Raw genomic sequence first — 21,176 nt, 5'->3', positions numbered from 1 at the left:
GTCAGGCCAGGTAATAAACAGCTCTACCAGACAGGATGAGATACTGGACTTGATGGTCACCAATACAAGTGAGCTAACCAGTGATGTCAAGACAGGAGGCAGCCTGGGCTGCAGCAGTCATGCGGTCCAGGAGTCTGCCGTCCTGACAGACATGGGTCAAGTGAACAGTAATGAAAAATGAATTTTAGGAAAGCAAACTGCCTACTGTTCAAGGAGTTGGTCAATAGCACCCCCTGGGAAAATGCCCTCAGGGACAAGGGAGAAGGTCTTTTGGGATTTTTTTCTAGAGCACAAGAGCTCTTGATCATCAGGACTGGAAGGCAAGAGACCAGCATGGATTAGTTGAGACCAGTAGGTGAAACTAAAAGGCAAGAAGAGAATGACTAGGCAGTACTATCACGGGCTGGTATCCTGGCAAGAGTGTGGACACACTGCCTGCTTGTATAGTGACAGGGTCACTAAGGCCAAGGTGCAGCTGAAGCTGAACTTGCAAAGGGACACCCAGAATAACAAGAGCCTTTGCAGGTATGTTAGTCAGAAAAGGAAGGACAAAGCAAGTATATTTCTTTGACAAACAAGACTAGCGAAGTGGTAATAAGAGACAAGAAGGCTGCTGTATTCAATAACTATTTTGCCTTAGCCTTGAAAGGCAACCTCTTCAGTAGACGGACCACAAAACAGGAACTGGAAGGCAAAATAGCTCACACTGTAAGAGAAGGTTAAGTTTGTGACCACTTGAGAAACCTGAATATATGCAAGTCTATGGGATCTGACAAGATGCACTCCAGAGCCCTGAGGAATTGGCTGGTGTAGCTGCCAAGCCACTCTCCATGACATCTGAAAACTTATGGCAGTCAGATGAAGGCCCAGATAACAGAAAAAAGGGAAACATTGCACTTACTTTTCAAAAGAGTGGGAAGGAAGACTTCAGGAGTTACTGACCTGCCAGCCACACCTCTATACCTGGGAACATCAAGGAACAAATCCTCCTAGAAGCTCTGCTAAGGCACACAGAGCACAGGGAAGTGATTCAAGACATCCAGTACAGCTTCTACACCGTCTACTCTCTGAGTCACTTTGGAAGGGCTACAAATATTGTCTCTCTGGACTTCTGTAAGGCCTTTGATAAAGTCCACTCACAATATCCTTCTCTGATAACTGCACAGCTAAAATTAGACAAAGGCATCAATGAAAAAAAGTAGTGAGCATATGCATACCATAAAAGAATTTGAAAATTCAGAGTCAATCTGTAATTTTGTAAAGGAAAGCAAGGAGTGTAAGCAGGGGTAGGAACCCTGCTCGGAAGGGCTCTGAGAGAGCCTTACTTCACCTCTGCCCAAAGAGGCCACAGCAAATGTGGTTACCACAAAACACTTCTGAGTTCTGTAGCACTTCTGCCACTCACTGGGGTCTTGGGAGACATCTTTGCATCTGATGTGAAATACTACATGGAGCTTACCCTTCTTCACACATCAGCAACTCAGAAGCACTCAAAATGCAACTGTGTTTAAGAAATTACTCATAAATAAAATACAGAACAAGACATTGAACACTGTTAAAATAGCACCTTTAATACTGGCTGAAGTTCCAATTCTGCAATTTTCTTTCCCAAGAGGATACACTAAAACAGAAAAAATGACAGAAAGGAAAAAATATTGACTGAAAGTACAAAGCAGCTTCAGGAGTAGAAACAACTAAGCAGTAAGATGTTTCCACTTGAAAAAAGAGATTATTAAAGAGAAAAATCTTAAAAGATATGAAGGAGAATACAAAAATAAAGGGATAAATGAACAAATGAAACTGGGCAGGCAGATTGAACAACATGTTCACACGATACATAGGTAAGCTCAGAATCCCCTTGCTGTGTCTAAGAACTCCACAAACAGTTGGTGGCATAATCCTGATCACACTATGAAATGCAAACCCATGATGACTATTATACAGGTAGACATCAGGAAGTCCTTTAGCTAAAGGGAATTGCTGAAGACTGGAAGAGTATCCCAGAGAACTGCTGCATGCATGTTACATTCTTGTCTTCTCTAACAAACGGCTTTTAACAGAAAGTGAATAAGAGGCTAAGTAGACCTTTGGTCCAATCAAATACAAACTACTCTAGAAAGAGCCTTGGGATGCTTCTTGTTGACTTACTAGGCAAAATTATATCCAAATATCTCAAACATTAAAAATCCCCCAGAAAATGTTACAACACTGGTAACACAGTAAGAAAAAAAAATCTAAACTAAACAAAATATGTGCCCCAGAATCCAAACCCTGTGAGTTGAATTTCCACTCACATGGAACCCTGGGGTAGTGTTGTCTGTCAGTATCTGAACAAGATACAGAAAAAATAAGCCGAAGTGCTTCCTCTGAAGTCCATCACACTGACAGAAAAACACTGTTCTTTCCTAGACTACAGGCCCTGTCCCAAATCCTTGTGTCCCATCCAAGGCTCTTGATACAGGTTGGTCAGCTGCTTCAGAAATTGAAATTGTGCCAGTTGACATCCCCAGGAAGGAACTAAAAAGCAAGGTAAGCCTCAGGCTCCAATGGACACAAACTACGCCTGATGTTACAGTATCCAACCACACCCTGTGGCTTCCCTGGAGTATCTTCAGTGCCTTCAAGGCTTTCCATGCTCACAAACCCAAGCTTTGGGTGTAAAAAAGAAAGGGGGAATCTGATCTTAAAGCAGTAGGTTGACTGTGATCCTATGTCTCAAGGTAAGTCTATTATCTCCTGTCCCAGCAACCCAACCTGTTGGGAAAGATGGGACAGGAAGGGCTTATGGATATGATTGTCTGGTAAGAAATACTGGAGATATAAAATCTGTGAGTGAAATAGAAATGAAGGGCAGCTTTGAGATGCAGGCATGGCAGGCAGGAGGACGGTGAGTAACTGGAGACAGGCTGAAGGACAGAAAACAAAAGGACCCAAGAATGCAGTCCATCTCCACTCTGCCAAGGCATCAAGGAAAAAGTAGATAAGAAGAGTAGCCTTTACAGTTTAGAATATAGGATGATATGGTAATTTAGTAGTTCGCAGAGGCTGCATGCAAAGTTTGTAGGTTTTGTATGTTGTGCCAGTTGGTCACTGTAAATCAGAATATTCAACACAAAAGGAGATAGAATGTGTTGGAACAAGGACCTTGCTCTCTTACTCTTACCCTCTTACCTCTTCACCTCTTCTCTTCTCGTCCCTTTTCCTCTCTTGCCTCTTTGCCCCTTCTCTTGCCCTCTCTCTCCCTCTGCTGCTTCCACCTCCCTCTCTCCTCCCACCCTGACCCCGGCACTTTTCTTACCTCCCTCACCTCATATCTCCTCTCTCTCTCCCTCTCTCTTTCAGGCTTCCCTCCAGCTGAGGCTGGTGGCTGAAAGCAGCCCTCTTTATCCATGACCCTTGCAATAAAACCATGTGTCTCTAGAATATCTCAGGTCTGCAGAGTACCTTGTCTCTGCCATCCATGAATGCCCCTACACCAACCTATTCCAAGCAAAGAACAGAATGGCAGTGTTTGGGATCCCTTCTGGCCAGACTGTACTGGCATCCTTAAATCTCGCCCCTGTCATGAGGTTGAAAGAGAAATAGAGGTAATAGTAGTGAATATAAAATTATGCAACAACCTACTCTTCCACTACACAAAGTTCTCAAAGCAAGTTTGATCTGAGAGAAGCACCGTGTGACTGTCAGCATAGACAGGGAAGCTTCAGTAATGAGCTAGATGTCAGGTGAACACTGCAAATTAAGACAAAAAATTGAAAGTTGCACTTGCAAGAGTCATATTTAAAACCTGGACACATCACAAGCTAGACACCTCACAAACACTTCAAGTACATTACAAACATCTCAATTAACTGGCAGGAATTTGGTAGAAGAAATTCTGAAGCTGAAGAAGAATTCAACTCTACTGCTGTGAACTGTAAACACAGAGAGAAACACAGAAAACCAGGTATTTTTTCCTCATCTATCACAGAAGAGAAACAAACAGTTGAAATTAGTTTGGTAGAATTGCTAATTGAAGTGACTGGTAAGGAGCAAATCAAGTTGTCCAGATAACAGATGAGGGAGGTGATCCAAGGGAAAACACCATCTCCATCACTTGACATGCACAAACCTCTACAACAAGGTATTTGTAAAATCTCTTAGTGGTATCAAAAGTCTAAATCACAGCAATCCACTGGATTCTCATTACCTGCCAAGTGAAGATACTTCTTACGGGGATACCTCAATCAAAACAGAGAAATATCATCTTGCAGAACACAAGACGTGCACCAAGTTCCCAGTTACAATTGTTGCTCTCTTCCGGAGTTTGCTTTAAAAGCCAAGCAAGAAGAGTACTTGCTATCATGAGATGAGAGAGACAACATTAAAATCCATGTGATGCCAACTGCCATGCAAAATATACTCTCCAAAATAAATGCCAAGACTGCTGACCTGAGGCTTTGAAGAGAAAAAACAGACCCAACAGAACATCCCAGTAGGGCTGGGTGGGATTCACCTCGCTGCACTTCAGGGGTTTTATGGCTGACCTAGTTACCAGAAGGGTTTTTCATGGTTAACAAAAGCTGAGCTAATTGAGTCCACAAATACCAGCACGCAGGTTGCCTGACCACTTGCAGGCCTATGGTATTGGCTGTGCTTCAATAGGCTTTACACTGATTCACTCAAATGCAGATGCTTACACTACCCCTATTTCATATCTGGACAGTTGTTTTAAGGCAAATTCCAAAAATATCTTCAATGGCTGACTTTAAAAAGTGGGCCCAGCACAGAAAATGAGTATCCAGTGATACAGCAGAATTTACAGAGAAAACATTAAATATTTTATCATAAATCAACTAGCTAGTCAGAAAATAAAAATAAAAATTAAAAAAAAAAAAAAAAAAAAAAAAGAAGACAAGGGAGGGAAACACCTAAGTCCTTTCATAACCACTTAGTTGCAAATGAAGAGAGATGAGAGACTTACAGTAGGCCTTAGTGGCACTGCCAAATTAAAATCTCTTTTATGGCTGACAACACTGATAAACAGGTGATATACATAATGACCTGCTCATAAAAAAAAATCTGTATCTCCCAAATATTATATATTAAAATAGATACCAAAATTCAATTTGATTGAATTGAAATTGATTTTTCCACCACATACATTAATTTCAAAATTAACTTTCTACTGCTAAACAGTATTTGATTACAAATAATTCCCATGAGAATTGAAATAATGGATTCTACTTGGCTTCAGGAACTAGTTTATTACACCAATTCTCTGTGATGCAAACTGAACAGCAGTTTTAAAAAATTTACTCAGTACAAGGTCTTTTCCCAGCACATTTGCATTGTAGCTTCAAGGCAACACTGCTTCCATATTCCCAAACAGCTCAGGACCAACCCTTTCCTTTTTCTTCCATTTACCCAATCAGTCATACTGTGAACCAGACAATAAAAATCATTAATTAACCCTCCCTGGATGGATCAATTTTATTCTAGATCTTTCTCAATCCAGTTTACCAAGCAGCTGCACACATGTGTTCACGTGAGGGGAGGTATGACAGGACAAAGTAGGCACAGGCACTTATTTAAGCCTCAAATCATGTGATATTCATCTTACATTTACAAGTACACTTGTGTATATACTGCTGGAATTAGGTGCTCTGACTAGCTGTACCAACAAACTGAAGGATTTTCCTTCTGACAAGCCTGCATCTTCTCATGCATCTGCTTCCAAAAGGCATTTTAAAAAGCATCATTAGTATCATTTCCACAGCAAATACTGCCCATTCTAATTGAAAGAAAAAAATCAGTCTCCTCACCTTTTATTGAACTCCTCAAGTTCTGCTCTCAGTTTTCCTATTTCAATTTGTAATCTAGCCCTCTCTTTGGCAGTTTCATCCAGAACTCTTCGAGCATCAGCCAGTTCAGACTCATAGAGACTCTTGATTCCGCTTACCTAAGGGGAAAAAAAAAAGTATTTGGGTATGAGAACATCCCAATGATTATGAAAGAAATGAAACATAGGATCAGGTTGCACACAAGTTTCTTTGAAAAAGGGTGTATGATATGATTTCTGCCATTTAAGAATTCTATATTGAACATTTTCAATTAACAAGTAACCAAAAGATTTCGTTTTTATTAACACTGCGACAAAACATACTATGTTTGAAATGTGCAAAAAACCTCCCAAGAGATAAACTGAACTAGATCAGTGCACCCTAGAATCTTAGCTTCAAATATTTGCCCTTATTCCCAATACTGCTGCTTTGGGAGATTTTTTTAAACACCTGAAGACATGTTGTGGAATTCAAGCCCAAGGGACCACTTTCACTCTGCTGCTCTTCCACTACAAAGTGACAAAAAATCTGAAACCAGATGAACTACAGAAATGTGAACTGTTCAGAAATGAGCTTCCACTCTTATTCTCTACCTCAGACTTCTCCCTAACCCCAAAATAATATATCATATAATCAGTGATACAGACTGGATGAGGCACCTCAAAGTCTTCTATACCTTTATATTATTTAAAAGGTAAGGTTATTTGAAAGGTATATCAGATGGCTAAAATGTACAGACCACGTAAGATTGCTGCTTTGGCTTCTGTGAAAGGATACCAGAAAAACTTTTGTAGAATCACAGAATATGCTGAGTTAGACCTGTAAGGAGCATCAAGTCTAACCCCAGGCCCTGAACAGGGCACTTCCTACACTGTGACTTTGCGTTGCCTAAATGCTCCTTGAGCTCTGGCACCCTTGGTGCTGCGCATACTTCCCCAGGGAGCCTGTCAGTGTAAAAGCACCCCCTGGAAAAAAACCTTCTGATATCCAAGCTAAACCTCTTCTGACTCAGCTTCATGCTGTTTCCTCAAGCTCTGTCACTGGTCACGAGAGTGTAGAGACTGCTGCCTGCCCCTCATGAGGAGGTTTAAGATTCCCCTCAGTCTCCCCTTCTCCAGGCTGAACAAACCAAGCGTCCTCAGCAGCTCCTCAATGCAGCTTCCCCTCTAGACCCTTCCTCATCCTTGTGGTCCTTCTTCAGACTCTCTCTATTAGCGTAATGTCTTTTTTAAACTGTGGTGCCCAAAAGTGCCACCAGAACTCAGGGTGAGCAGAGAGACACAATCCCCTCCCTCGCCTGACGTCCCCCCAGGACATGGTTGGCCCTCCTGGCTACAGGGCACTGCTGACTCAGATCCAACTTACCATTGAACAGACCCCCCAGGTCCCTTTGTTTAACCCCTCTTCAGCTTCTCATTCCCCAGTCCATCCACACAACCACAGCAGCCCCATCCTAGGGGTAGCATCTGGCTCTTGTTAAACTTCACAGGGTTGCTGATTTCCCATCTCTCCGATCTGTCAGTATTTCTCTGGAGGGCTTCTCTGCCCCCTGCAGGTGTTGATAGCTCCTCCCACTTTACCATCATTGGCAAACTCTCTTAGGATTCCTTTGAGTCCTGCATCCAAGGGTCATTGATGAAGACGGGCTTTTGGAAACTCATGGAACTTCACTCATGACAAAATGTCAGCTTGATGTCCCCCCCAACACTACAATACATTGTGCCCAACTCATGAGCCAGTTGCTCACCCATCACATGACAGGGTTATCCAGCTATACACTGGTCATTTAGTAAGGTGAATCCTGTCTCTCTGAAGCAGTTGTGAATACTGAAAGACAGTTCCATGGTCACAGAATCACAAAACGAGTTGCGCTCGAAAAAACTTTATTGTCCATCTCATTCCACCCCCTGCCATGTGCAGGGTCACCTTCCACTATCCCAGGTTGTTCCAAGCCCCAGTCTGACCAGAACATTTCCAGGGATGGGGCCACATCTTCTCTGAACAGAGCAGAGGTCCAGAATCCCCCCTTCACTGCTGCCCATGCTGCAGGCTTGGCCCAGTACAGAGGGGGTTTCTGGGAGCCAGTGCCCACGGCCAAGGCAGGTTGAGACTCTCGCCCACCAACACCTCCAGTCCTTCTCCCCAGAGCTGCTCTCAAGCCATTCTCCACCCAGTCTAAATTTGTGCTTGGGGTTTGTTGTAGAATCCAAAACCCAAACTAGCAGTTGTACAATCCAGAGTCGCTCTGCAGGATCTGCTTAGCTATCCTCAAGCCTTTCACTCTCCCCATACCAACCGGGCTCTGATACCACCAACAATCACGGTCTTGGTTTGAAAGACAGGTGCCTGCCGAGGAAGGCACGAACCTCCCTTGGAATGGAAAAGGTGATCCCCTTCCCTAAAAGTTGTTTTAACTTTGAAATTATGGGGATTTCAGGAAAAAAAATGGGAAAAATGAATAACAGTTCCTTACCAGTATATACATGTGTATAACAAAGCAAACAAACAACAACAGAAGCAGCACCAGAGCCACAGACCCAGTGACACCAGAGCCGCAGACCCAGACCCAGCCAGAACCACAGATCCAGTGGCACCAGAACCACAGACCCAGCCAGAGCCACAGACCCAGTCCCAGCCAGAGCCACAGACCCAGTGACACCAGAACCACAGACCCAGTCCCAGCCAGAACCACCGACCCAGACCCAGCTAGAACCACAGACCCAGTGACTCCAGAACCACAGACCCAGTGACACCAGAAGCACCGGCCCAGTGACACCAGAGTCGCAGACCCAGTGACACCAGAACCACCGACCCAGACCCAGCCAGAACCACCGACCCAGTGACACCAGAACCGCAGACCCAGTGACACCAGAAGCACCGACCCAGTGACACCAGAACCACAGACCCAGTGACCCCAGAAGCGCAGACCCAGTGACCCCAGAAGCGCAGACCCAGTGACCCCAGAAGCGCAGACCCAGTGACCCCAGAAGCGCAGACCCAGTGACCCCAGAACCGCAGACCCAGACGCAGCCGTCTCCCGGCGGCGGGCCCGTTCCCGTTGCTGCAGTCCCGGGCACAGCCGGCAGGGGCGCTGGTGGCTCCCAGCCAGGCGGGCCGGGTGCGGTGATTCCTCCAAGGCTGCAGGGGGCGCTGTGGCGCGAGTTTCGCTCCGTCTCCACGGGGCACTTTCGCAGACCCCCAGCGGGCGGCCAGTCTCAGCACCACTTGGGACGCTGAATGGACTGCAGCAGGAACGTCGGAGCAGCAAGCTGGAACAGCCGAGGCAGGCACACCCAAGGTGGCAAACAAAGTGTAGCAAAAGCTCAGGAGCTGTGCCAGGAGTCACAGGGGTCGGGCAGACTCAGGGTGTCCTTAAGTAGCAGCAGAAAACAGCGGGACTGGGCAGTGGCAGCCGGGAGATGCTCCCTCGGACGGGCTCAGGGTCCTGGGTCTTCCCATGGGGTATCTGAGTAGATGGTGAGGGTCCTTCCCAGTGAGGTCGGGTGTTGTAAACGTCCTAGATCAATGGCTGCTCTTAAGAGTAAAGGCTCACCCACGGTAGGAGAAGCAGTGCAGGACAGAACTCAGCTGTGGAAGCGAATTCTCCCCCCACAGTAGCAGCAGCTACCGTTATCCCTCTGATCCCCCGAGTGAGCAAGGACCTGAGCCCAGTCCTTCAAACCCCAGCCAAAAGCTCACTGTGTCTCCACAATTCTCAAGAGAAAGCACCCCAGCATAGAGACTGCAGCCAGCTGTACCCCTTCCCTCCATTTTGGCCATATCCTTTGTCTTTTCAAGTACCTATAGTTCTGGTCTCTTAGGCAACAAATGGGAGAAAAATTCCATAAGGGAAAGAAAGGAAAGGAAAAAACCTTAACCTCCAACAATCACCAGAGGCATGTAGTCATGTTGGATACTCTTCAGGTCCGTCTTGCCATTAGCACTAGTCTCTTTGTTGAAGAGCAGAAGGGGTAAAACTCATATGGTCATGTGAACCTCAGCAGTCTCTCTACACTGTCCAGAATACAAGCCCTAGGAAGCAGAAACGAACCTTCTCAGATATGAGGTTAGGCCAGCAAATGGGTCCCTAAACTATGAAAATGAAAACCCCATCTCAAGGAGACAGAAAAAATAAAACTAAAACCTCAAAATGGAGTTCAGCAGAAAACAAAAGGACATGCTGCAGACCAATCCACTTCATGTCCGCGTGCACCCAAGCATAAATCTTCCTGCACAGAGGCCAGCCTAGACACCCATACTGCACTACCCATGTCTTTTCACTTTCCCCCCCCGCCTTTTGCTGGCAAAAGAGCCTGCAAGTTTGTAATTGAGCAACACAGGGAACAAGGAAATCAAAAAAGAAAACAGAGATCTTTCCATGGCAGACTCTGAAAGACACAACTGCTGGAAGTTTGCACCTATCTGTGCTGGGAGAATGCAAAGCTCACTAAGCAGTGAGTCAAGGGCAGACACACTGACACACAGACCCTCTCAAAGCAACCACTTGAGAAAACCTGCAAGATGTCACTCAGTGAAGACCTGAAACATGTCAAGAAGGTGCTGAACCAACATGCTAGGCAAGAAACAGCCAACCACAACTGACTCCAGACAAATTTGCTGATGAAACACTAATCTCATGAGCATAGATTATTTGTGCAAAACACAAGTGTATTCCCACCAGGTGTGGCTCACTATGTTCTTATTTAGCCAGTTATAGATTGACAAAGGACTGCCAGTCAGCTATGGCTCAGACTCACCAAGGTATCAGTCAAGTTCTCAAGAACAATGAAAATGTGTGTTATGTCACCTCCCAGATGACGTCTACAGTGCCAGAAAACCATTTAACCCAGTATTTTAGAGGATGCATCTTGAGTGACCCAATGTCCACAACAGCAACCAAGCGTGCATTTTGCAGGTGGCAACTAGGCAACACCAGACCTTCATAACCTGGTCATGACAGTAGCTCTGGTCATTGTAGCTCCAACACTGGCAGGGGTAAGAGGAAACTATGTGAGATCACAGCCACCTGCATTCACACCCACAGAAAAGGGAAGACACAGGTGAAGAGGGAACCCCCATAGATACTGCTTTTGTCACAAGGGTAATTGCTGTCAGCAGCTGAGGCTCCCAAGGATCTTATTTTTCTCACTAATTCTCCTTTCAGAGGATGAACACAGTGGGGTGTTCTCAGAACTGCAGTAATCCATCCTGTCCCCATGAAAACATCTGTTCCAGAAGACTGCAACCATAAGCACTGCAGGAGAGGGCAGGGAGTTAGTAAAAGGGAACTGAGGAGAGCTCTTGGACTGTTCTCTTAGCTCTTCCAGTATCTCCCCTCTCAGCCTCACAAATTAGGTAATTGCAACAGTGACGGCAACACAGTGAGAACAGCATCAGTCATGTACTAAGGATATAGAAAAACAAGGGGATGAGCTCGGTTTCTCTTCTGTCACAGGCTAACCTACACAAGGGCAGTGATGGAGGAAAGCAGAGAAGGAATGAAAACTGTTAGAGGTTCCTCTAGCCACATCTGCAAACTTTTTGGGTTTTTTGCATTTCTCTGAGGGCTTATTGTATACACTTTTTATTTGTCTAGACGCTTACTACATACAAGTAAAAGTAAAACAGCACTGGACAGGGTTAGGAAAAAAGGCTATAACTAACAAAGAACTAAAGATGAATCATCTGCAAAGCTCCTTTTCCCTGCTGTTAAGAGATGGCAGCCCTGTGCTCATCGAAAAGAACAGGAATGCTACTGTTCTAAGGTCATGCTGAGATTGCCATATAGAACAGCAAAGGGCAGCTTTTTGCAACCTTGTTCAAGTTGGTGATTGAAACAATGAGGAAAAAGAACATCCTGATCAGCTGATGACTGAAGAATCTCTGGCAGAACAGTGACTACAGTCCTTGCCTGATCAGCATCAGCAGAACTTCTCTCATCCAGAAGACACTACCCAAAACCAGAACTTTTGTGCACCGATCAAAATTGTCCCCATACATGCAGGCTGGGGGCAGGGGGTGTTAGGAACGGTTACCCATTGCTCAAGACATGTCATGTTAGTAAATAAAGCTCAGGTATGGTCCCTGTGGGATACTGGAGTGACAAGAAAGGAACACCTCTCTCACGATAACCATGGTTCTGTCTACTGCTTGCCATAACTATCCTTAACACTGAGAAATTCACCTTTGATTATGGACCCCATCATCTGCTGTCTAGGCAAAAGTCTCAGGGCTAACCAATAGCCCACAGTGAGCAGTCCCTCCTGTCTGCTTCCTACAACGTGCATGATACCACCTACCACAGTGGCAGGTGGTGTTTTCTGCCATCACCAAAGAAAAGCCAAAAATAATAGAATATTCAGTCAGCTTTTATAAATAATAAATATGATCAGACTCAAATTTACACACAGTTGAGAACAACCAATTAGAATTTTCATCTTGAACACTGTGGAAAAAGAAAATAGTCTCCTACAAGCATGTAGAGCTTAGATGCTTACATATATAAAGATTTAATAGTGCAAAGAACAGTATGCAAATTTCACTGAACTATGTTTAACTGTGCTTCTACACAATAGTTAGGGCTGCTTTGGGGGTTTGTTGGGGAGTTGTGGGATTTGGAGGGTTTATTTTTAATTAATATCTTATTTCACACTAAGCCTAATCATTTTATGAATGCAAATTCCAACGGTTAATAAGAAGACTGACTTGTCACCACAAAATCCAGTTTACTAGGTTGGTCCCCAGAGTGAAAGGACAGGATTCTCCTAGTCCAGTAAATGGAAAATCTGACAACTATGTGAAGTTTTAATGCTTCCACAGGCCTAAACTAATGTCCACTATCCAGCACTAAAACAATCAAACTACAGTTTCCTTTTCTGGACAAATGTAAAGAATAAACAGACCTTCCTAAAGGGATGGGGAAAGTATTTAACAAAGGTTGATCCAGAGACAAGCCAAAGCATCAGTGCCAAAGAGGAGCTTGATGAATCCTGATGAAATTTGTTATAATATGTCTAAGGATTAAGACCTTTTTGAAGTCTGGATGAAAAAACATGAGAAGGAAAGCTCAAGAGCAAAGTAACCAAAAGGTTCCTATCAATATTTTCAAGTTTATTTTCTGATTACTGCATCAGAATGCTTTTCAGAATCGCTAGCACACAGAACTGCTGTTACAAGCTGCTTTACGCTCATGTTGAAAGTGTGATGAAATTGTATCTACGTTGTCTGCTTGTCCTCTTATTCTTGCTGTAATGTGTGCTGTCAACAGAATTACATTCTGCCTCTTGCATTTCAAAGGAATACTCCTTCTAGCCTCCAGCGATCTACCGCTGAGAAGTTCCCTAAATTAGATGTGTTTATTTTGTTTATAGCATGATTTCACACGGCGAGCGAAGTTTCATGCTTAGAAATAGCTACCGATTTTGAATAGCTACAGATGGAAGTTACAATATATCATTAAGCGATACAAGGGGACTTTAAAGGTACTTCGGTTTTGGGCATTCATGCACTAATTGCAGGTACTCCAAACCCAAACAAAACATTATCATATCTGCTCTGCTAAACTAAATTAAATCAAACCCTCCTCCCAACAGCCCACGCATCACCACATTACCATCTCAAGGGGCGAAAAAAAATTTAAAGCTGCAACAGTGGCACAGCAATTCATCACATCCCAGAAGTTCCAGTCCAAGCTGTTAATTGACAGGCTTTCCACAGCACTTTAACATCATCTCAGTGGTGGGACACTGCACCTTGCTGAGGGGGTCTGCGCTACACCACAGCACGGGACTGTCCCCAGTGTCACTGACTACATCCTTCCGCCAGAAGTGAAGGAGAGTCCCGGGGGAAGCAGACACCACGGAAAAGGGAAAAGCAAGGCTTAGGAAAACAGCATTCAGTTTTGCTTCCAAAATTCGAGGAAACAAATCAAGTCCTTTACAAGGATTTCATTCCGAGTATTTACGCGGTCTGTAAAAGATTTCCTATGGTGAGAGGCAAAGTCAGTCTAAAGCCTTTCAAATCTTCCACTCCATTGCATCAGCCGTCAAGACAGAGGCCGCAGGGGACACCCAGCGCCCAGGTAACAGAGTATGCCTGCGCTGTGAGCGCGGGCACTGGAGGGCTCGGACCGCCCGCGGCCCCGGCCAAGCCCCGCCCGCGGCCAGGGGAGCGGCAGCGGCTCCGCGCTCCAGCCCGGGAGCCGCCAACCCGCCGCGTCCGCCCCGCTCCGCTCCCGCCACCAGCATGGGCTCCTGCCGGTGCCGAATCCCGGCCTGAGCCGCCTAAACGTGTCGCCAGTAGCCCCTAAGCGAGACAGCACGGTCAGAGAGCCCCCGAGCGCCCCGAGGGGAAGCGCGGGTGGGAGCTGGGTCCGCAGAGCCCCCGCTCCCCGCCCGGCGAACGCGCATGGCGCGGCGGCCGCACGGAGCAGCCACAGCGCGCCCTGCGCCGAGCAGGGAACGGGCGGGAACGGGCCGGGCGAGCACCGCGCCGAGAACCCGCCCCGGGCCGAAGGCGTGCGGGGACCGGGGAGGGGAGTGCCCCATGGCCAGTCGTTGCTCGCCCCCCACTCCGGCCGTACCTCCCGGGTGGTGACCTCCTCCTTCTCCGAGATCTTCAGCAGCAGCCGGTCGTTCTCCAGCTCCAGCGCCCGCACACGGTCAATGTATACGGCCAGGCGGTCATTGAGCTGCCGCAGTTCCTCCTTCTCCTGCAGCCGGGAGATGCGGGTCGGCGACAGCGGGGTCCCGCCGGGGGTGCCACGGCTCGGAGTGCCTGACATGGCGCTAGGCTGGCGGGCGGATGGGCAGCAACTCATTCAATCCCGCCGCACCGGGGGAGGGAGCGGTAAGATGGCGGGCGGGCGGCCCCTCACGCCGCGGCGCCGCCTGGGACATGCAGTCTCGGCGCCAAGATGGCCGCGGGCTTCAGCGGTGCCCGCCATTTTGCGCCCGGTCCGGGGCCGCGTGTGCGGCTCGCGCCGCGCGCCAAGAACAGAACCGGGCGCGGGGCCGCTTCTGAGGCGAAGAGGTTTTGGCGGCAGCAGCGGACGAGACCGGAGTGACCGACAGGACCTGACCCGTACCCTCACCGGCGAAGCCCCGTGGGGCTCAGGCCTGAGGGGTTCTCCGAAAGGATGTGTTTTCACTGTAGTTCCCTAAAATACCGTCCGCAGCCGCCTGTGCTCTGTGTGATTTTGCCTTTCTTTGCTGTCGGCTCTTCACAGGCCAGGGTCCAGCGCTGTGCTGAAATGGAGAAAACGTAGATTGAGTGTTCCCCAAGGCTGATATTTTTAGGAGTGCCTAAAGAGTGATTTTTTTTGGGTACGTAGTCAGACTTTGTACAAACTAAAATTCACTGAGCGCTTTTCTCTTCCTGAATATTTGGAGTAATATTTTTCCCCAAACCCCCAAATTCTGTCACTTCTTGTCAATTAACTAGTATAACGTGGATTGCTATTCCCAAAGCTGTTCCTGGCCTCGTGCCTTTCACCTACAAGGGAGGGCTGAGAAAATGGAGGAGTAAAAAAAAACAGTCTGAAAAGTCTGTCATCTGTATGAAGAGCAAAGAGAGAAAGTAGCAAGACTATTATGCAAAGCTGGGAGTATAGGTCTGGATAGAGAAACAAGAAAGACAGCAAGAAAATACAGCATACAATGTGAAAACTTAGAGATCTAGGGTGAAAAAGTAGATAGTAGGTATTTAGTCTCAAAATAGAACTAAATGTGAAATCCTAATATGAATCCACTTCAAACTGAAAAGCCTTGGAAAAAAAACAGGAATTCTGGACGCTCAAATCCATGTGCACAAATAGCTGTAAGTCTCTCTAGCAATCACTGCACAAATCACAGGTTTTCACCTGAATGCATTTGCCTCAAAATGTGCATCTGATACTGTCCTGGCTGCTGAGAGACAGCAGAATGCCTGTCCCATCTGCTTGGGCATCGCCTCTCCCGGGACAGCACTGAGTACTCGCCGCTCCAGCCCCGTCTCCTACTGAGAGCCAAGGGTGGGAATTTCCACCCCGGTCTGCGGAGCGGTGGGTGTCAGGGGCTTCCCCGATGGTATTCATGAGTGACAGCTAAAATGGAAGCAAGATCACTCCCCGTGCGCTTTCTGAATGGCACAACCTCTCTACATAAGGGTCACTGCCGGCAGGGCGCTGCCAGTGAGGCTTGATGATGTGCGACTTAGCGTGAAACTCAGCTATCTAACGGAATCTGGAAAGGAAGCAGAGAGCAGAGACTACAAATCCCAGGGTCCTGTGGTCGCTTCTCATCGGGAAGTCGGATCGTGCCCCATCCGCCTCCTGCTCTTTGTTCCAGCCCCACTTAGGAGTTGCAGTACAGTAAAAGTGCGTGTTTTGAATTTTGGCGCCTCTCTGCAAACTATAACCGCGCTGCTTCTGGGCCGAGTTCCAGCACCAGCCCCTCCTCCTGCCCCAGCTCCTGCGCCATGAAGTCCGTGTCCTCTCCAGCATCGTCTTCCCCCGAGCAAACCAAAAATACACCCCTTGAGCATCAAGCCGTGCACTTAGAGTGAACTTTGTCTCTGTTTAACGTTGTGTTTCCAAAACTAGCAAATTTATAGAAGACCAGCTATAAACTCTGGTCATGTTAAGATGGGGAAAAATATTTTAAGAATGCTGAAAGCCTCTGTATAAGCATTTTTTTATGAGCTCACTTCTCTTGTGATTTGATGTGATCATTTGTGTGTCTGACATATTTTAGAAATTATTTTAAGCTTTTTGCCTAATTTTGATTGATGATGTAAACCAGATGTAAATCCCTTTTGTTCATGAAGTTGAGCTCTCAGAGGTTTTTTTTAGAAAATGGCTTAGAAACTTTGAATGTTTCAAGAGTTTTTGTGCTTTGGGTTTTGTTTGGTGGAGATTTTTGCCTTCTAGTGTTACTAGGTATTTTCATAGTGTTGCTATCAACTGTATTGCAGTAAAGTTGTTTCTTTAAAAAAAATATTCTTCCTGAAGTATGCATCAGTAATAATACCTGATCTTTTCTGCATTTTTCAGAAAGTCCCTTTCTTTTGCAGTAGCCCAGACAATTGCACACTTTCATCCCTGACACCAATCTCCCCTTGTTAACAGAATATGCATGTTCACTTTTCCTATCTCTTCTAAAATGAAGAGAATGGTTTGGGGGTGAGATGTGGAGAGGAAGCATCAAAGAAGAAAGGGAAGTATAAAAGCTCAGTGCCCACTCATCAGCTGTCTTTTCCAGGGAGTACAACACGTTTCAGTTGTGATTTTGGCGTCTGTTTAAATACTGGTTCTCTTGGATCACCCCTATGACAGGGATTTAGTATTGAACCACAGTCAATATGGTGACTCATCTCTTAATATTTTGCAATTAGTTTTTCATCAGAGACCTTGACAGATCTTTGTTACCCAAACCAATTTTACAATAAACTCCTTCTGTTTTGAGCAGGTAGAATGGATTTCTTATCTCAAGACAAAATAATTGTTTGACAAAGGGATGGTAAAGGGATGTGTCAGCCTTTACCTGGCTAGGAAAACAGGATCATGGCAATCCCTGGGGCTGCATTCCTGGGTATACAGATTGGGAACCTGTTCAGAGTACACTGCACCTCCTGTCTTGTGCAATCTCCCAGGTTTTCCCTTTGTGGAAAGCAGAGCAGAGAAGGAAGCTGCTGCAGGTACAAGTCAGGAACCTAGAAGAGTCCTGGGCTCAGTACTGAAGCTCTAGCAATATGTCTGGCTGTCTGCATAGGATAAGAACACCTTTTTGGGATGTCAGACACAGACAGTAGAGACAGCTCTGTTTAGCTCTGGAGTGTTTCTTCCACCAGATAAATGAAAGAATTGCTTCCAGTACGTAACAAAGACAAAGGAAAACCTTGTGTACCCATTGATACAGAGCACCTTCTCATTCATTGACCATTTTCCTGTACATTTGGGTGTGTTATAAATATCGGGGAATTAATTCCTTCTTTTTAGATAGATATCCTGTATAAAAATATACACTGTATCAAATGCCTCCACCTCTTTGAAATAAAAGTGTGGTGCAACTACAAGTCGCTTCCAGGAATAGGAGACCCATTCATCTGCAAAATAAAGAAGGGAGTCCCCACCAGGAGATGGGTCTTCTCCTGAGATGGGATTGCTAACAACTGGGGTGATCATCACCTGATTGGGATCTTACCTACATCGGGCTGGTGGGCATGTGAATGCCAAGTTCCTGTAAATCTAATCAGGAGCCCCAACACTGCCCAGAAAACCATTCACCAGACCAGCAGAGGGAAAGAAAACAAATACGAATTTGAAACACCAACAGAGTGGACAATGGGCTGAGGCAACTTTTGCCTCGAGCAAGAAAAACTGTATCAAACGACTGTGTGGTGGCAGAATTTGTGAATGGGGAGGACACAGCTCGTAGTCGGATCTGAGGTTCACCCAGCATCGATCCCGGGAGCCATGCTGTCTGATTGATTTTGGCTTTTTCTATAAAATTCTATTTCGCAAAATTTTATCAATAATTTGACATTCTTTTATGAAATTGGACTTGTTATTTATAACAGGTGCAACGAATTTTCTGATGCTATCTGGAATTTCATAATGTCTCTGACATTTTCATAAATCTGGAGATACAGTATTTCCACTGCTATTTCTTAACGGCTTTGGTTTCTTAGCAGTTGCTGCCATGCTCCACCTTTTCTCATTTTACACTCTTTTATTTGTATGTCATGAATAGAATTATTTCTATCTTTTCCATAGTTACCTAACTCCCCCTTTGCAACATGTTCTTCACCTTGCTCAAAGAGCCAATGTTTCATTGATTGTCTCAGATATTGTCATTAATTTCTAGAAGGAGAGAGGATTGAACATATATCACATAACATTTTCCTATCAGTCCAAAGTCAATCTGGCTTCAGTGTTACTGCTTAAAAAAATTGCTAGTGTTATAAATGATTAGAAGCTCATTCAAAATAAAAATAATTTATTTAGCAATTTTTCCAAAATCAAATTGAAAGGCCACAATAAAATTGGACAACATCGATGGAATGCTGGGTGGTCAGAGTGACAGTAACAACGATCCCATCCAACCTCGACCACATACCACTGGGTCTTGGTGTATGGTTTGTATACAGGTTATTTATCCTGAGGCTAAGTCCACTGAGAGTCCAAATATTCATGTATCTCTTTATTTCCAAGCGAGGTTTTGAAAGGGATTCCCAGAAGTATGAAAAGTCTTTTCATATTTGATAGTCTTCCCAGATTTCTCCTTGGGGGTGTTGATTTGATCATCCTCCAGATCCTCCACCAAGACTGATATCAGATGTTGAGCAGCTGTGGAGGGCCATCCTTGATGAACGGGCCATCTCCAGTCCGGCCATGTCATTTCTGTTGCAAATTTTGTGGTTTCACAGCTTGCACGATAGGCCTGGGACTCTTGGAGATGCCCTTGAGTGGTTTTAATAGACCAAACTTTTGATACAATATTATATACACTAATTTATCCATTACATTTACCACATTATATACATGAATTTATACATAACATTTACCACACTAGCAATAGCTCCTAATCTGGAAGAAGCACTCACACCTCACCACAGAGTTCTGCTCCTGAATTTCATCTTTCATTGAATAAAATTGTTTCCAGCAGTGTCAGGACAGGAAGCACTAAAGCAAGCAGAGAAAATGAATGCTATACCATGAGTCATGGATGAAACCTTCCTCGTGCACTATGAGAAAGTTTGCTGAGATGTAAAAAAGAACAAAGAGGAACATGGCACAAAATTGTGGGGTTAAAAGAAACAGCAGACTGTAAGTGGGACAAGGGGTTTTTTCAAGACAAGACATGATGCTGTAATGTGTAAAGGGTGTGTTTATTTCTGAATCCAGCATCTACTGTTTGACAGGAGTTTTGAAAAATAGTGTTCTTTTGCTACAGCATTTACCTCCTTACTGAGGCAGAATTCAGGCTTGTATCACACTGGGGGAAGTGTGAACCAAGTCTGGACACAGAGACTTCTGGTCTGTGCTTGCTGTTGTTCCCTCTTTTGTGGCATGAAGGTGAGCAACTTCTAAGTGTGGCCCTTTAGACTCTTGTACTGGAATCAGACCCTGGTCTCATGTGATCAGAAAGAAATGAGAATTTAATTAAAAAAAAAAAATTCCCCCCATCTCAACAGGAAAGGGGTAAAAGAAGATGCTGAGGGGTCAGTGCTCAGAGGTCCCCGACTTCCACAACTCCACTTTGTCATTTATCTACAGAGTGATTTACTTACAATAGCATGTTGGAGGTTAGGGTTTTTCCTTTCGTTTTCCTTTTCTCTTAGGGAACTTCCCCCCATTTTGTTGGAACAATAACGATTGGGTACTTAAGAGAGGCAAAAGCAGTTCCCAAGCTCCGGGGAGGAGGGCATCTGGCTGCACTTCTCTTATCTGAGGGTTTTTCTCGGAGGGACACGGATACGGAGGGAATTGGGCTGGTAAAAGACGGGCCTGGGGCAGCTGCTAGTTCGCTTGCTGTCCGCTTCGGAGGAGGAGGAACTGCTGCTTGGGGGCGGGAATTCACTGCCGCTGCGGGAGCTCAGCCCGGTCCTGCTTCTTCTGCCGTGGGGGTGAGCCTTTTGCTCGTGAAAGCAGCTACTGAACCGGGCCCTTATTAACACCCTAGCTCACCGGAAAGGACCCTCACCATGTACCCGGATGCCTCAGGGGAAACCCCGGGATCCCCGAGCCCCCTCCCCCTCTTAAGGAGCCTCTCCTGGCGGTGTTCGGGAGCCGGGCGGCCACTGCCCAGCCCCGCCGCTTTTCTGCCACCGCTCCGGGTTTTTCACTACGCTGTAACCCGGCACCCCTGCCCGCCGGGACACCCCATGGCTCCTGCCACAGCTGCGGAGTTTCTGACACATCTCATCTACCACTCCGGGACTTCATCCCTACCTTTCCAGCTTGCCACTCAGAAGTTCCTGCTAGAACTCCTTTTGCTATCCAGAGAGGGTACCAGGATCGGCTGCCCGCTGAGGGTTTGCAAACGAAGCCCCTTCGTGCTCTCTCGCTCTCTCTCTCTCTCTCTGGGTCTGTGGTTCTGGCTGTCACAAGATTTGTGCTTCTGGCTGTCACTTGGTCTGTGGTTCTGGCTACGACTGGGTTTGTTATTCTGGCTGTCACTGGTTTTGTGTTTGTGGCTGTCACTGGTTCTGTTTGTTGCTGCTGCTGTTTGTCTTGTTACGCACATATATATACTGGTTAAGAACTGTTATTTCTTTTCCTATATCTTCGCCTGAAAGCCTGATAATTTCAAAGTTAAAACAACTTGGAGAGAGGGGAGTCACATTTTCCATCCCAAAGGAGGTTCCCGCCTCCCT

The 21,176-nt window shown here is 45.8% G+C and overlaps 1 protein-coding gene across 1 annotated transcript in view; it reads right to left on the bottom strand.

Moving 5' to 3' along the window:
• LMNB2 (lamin B2) overlaps nucleotides 1-14,654 on the bottom strand; it is a 35,334-nt gene extending 20,680 nt beyond the window's left edge. The window contains exons 1-2 of the mRNA XM_066336379.1: nucleotides 14,404-14,654; nucleotides 5,805-5,941 (exon numbers count right to left, since the gene is read on the bottom strand). Coding sequence (XP_066192476.1) covers nucleotides 5,805-5,941; nucleotides 14,404-14,640 — 374 coding nt within the window. The 5' untranslated portion in view covers nucleotides 14,641-14,654. The remainder of the gene's footprint in view (nucleotides 1-5,804; nucleotides 5,942-14,403) is intronic.
• Between the last annotated feature and the right edge of the window lie 6,522 nt (nucleotides 14,655-21,176).

Source organism: Sylvia atricapilla, chromosome 26 (assembly GCF_009819655.1).
Source record: "Sylvia atricapilla isolate bSylAtr1 chromosome 26, bSylAtr1.pri, whole genome shotgun sequence".
Lineage (NCBI taxonomy): Eukaryota > Metazoa > Chordata > Aves > Passeriformes > Sylviidae > Sylvia > Sylvia atricapilla.
This window is presented reverse-complemented; position numbering and strand designations above follow the sequence as displayed.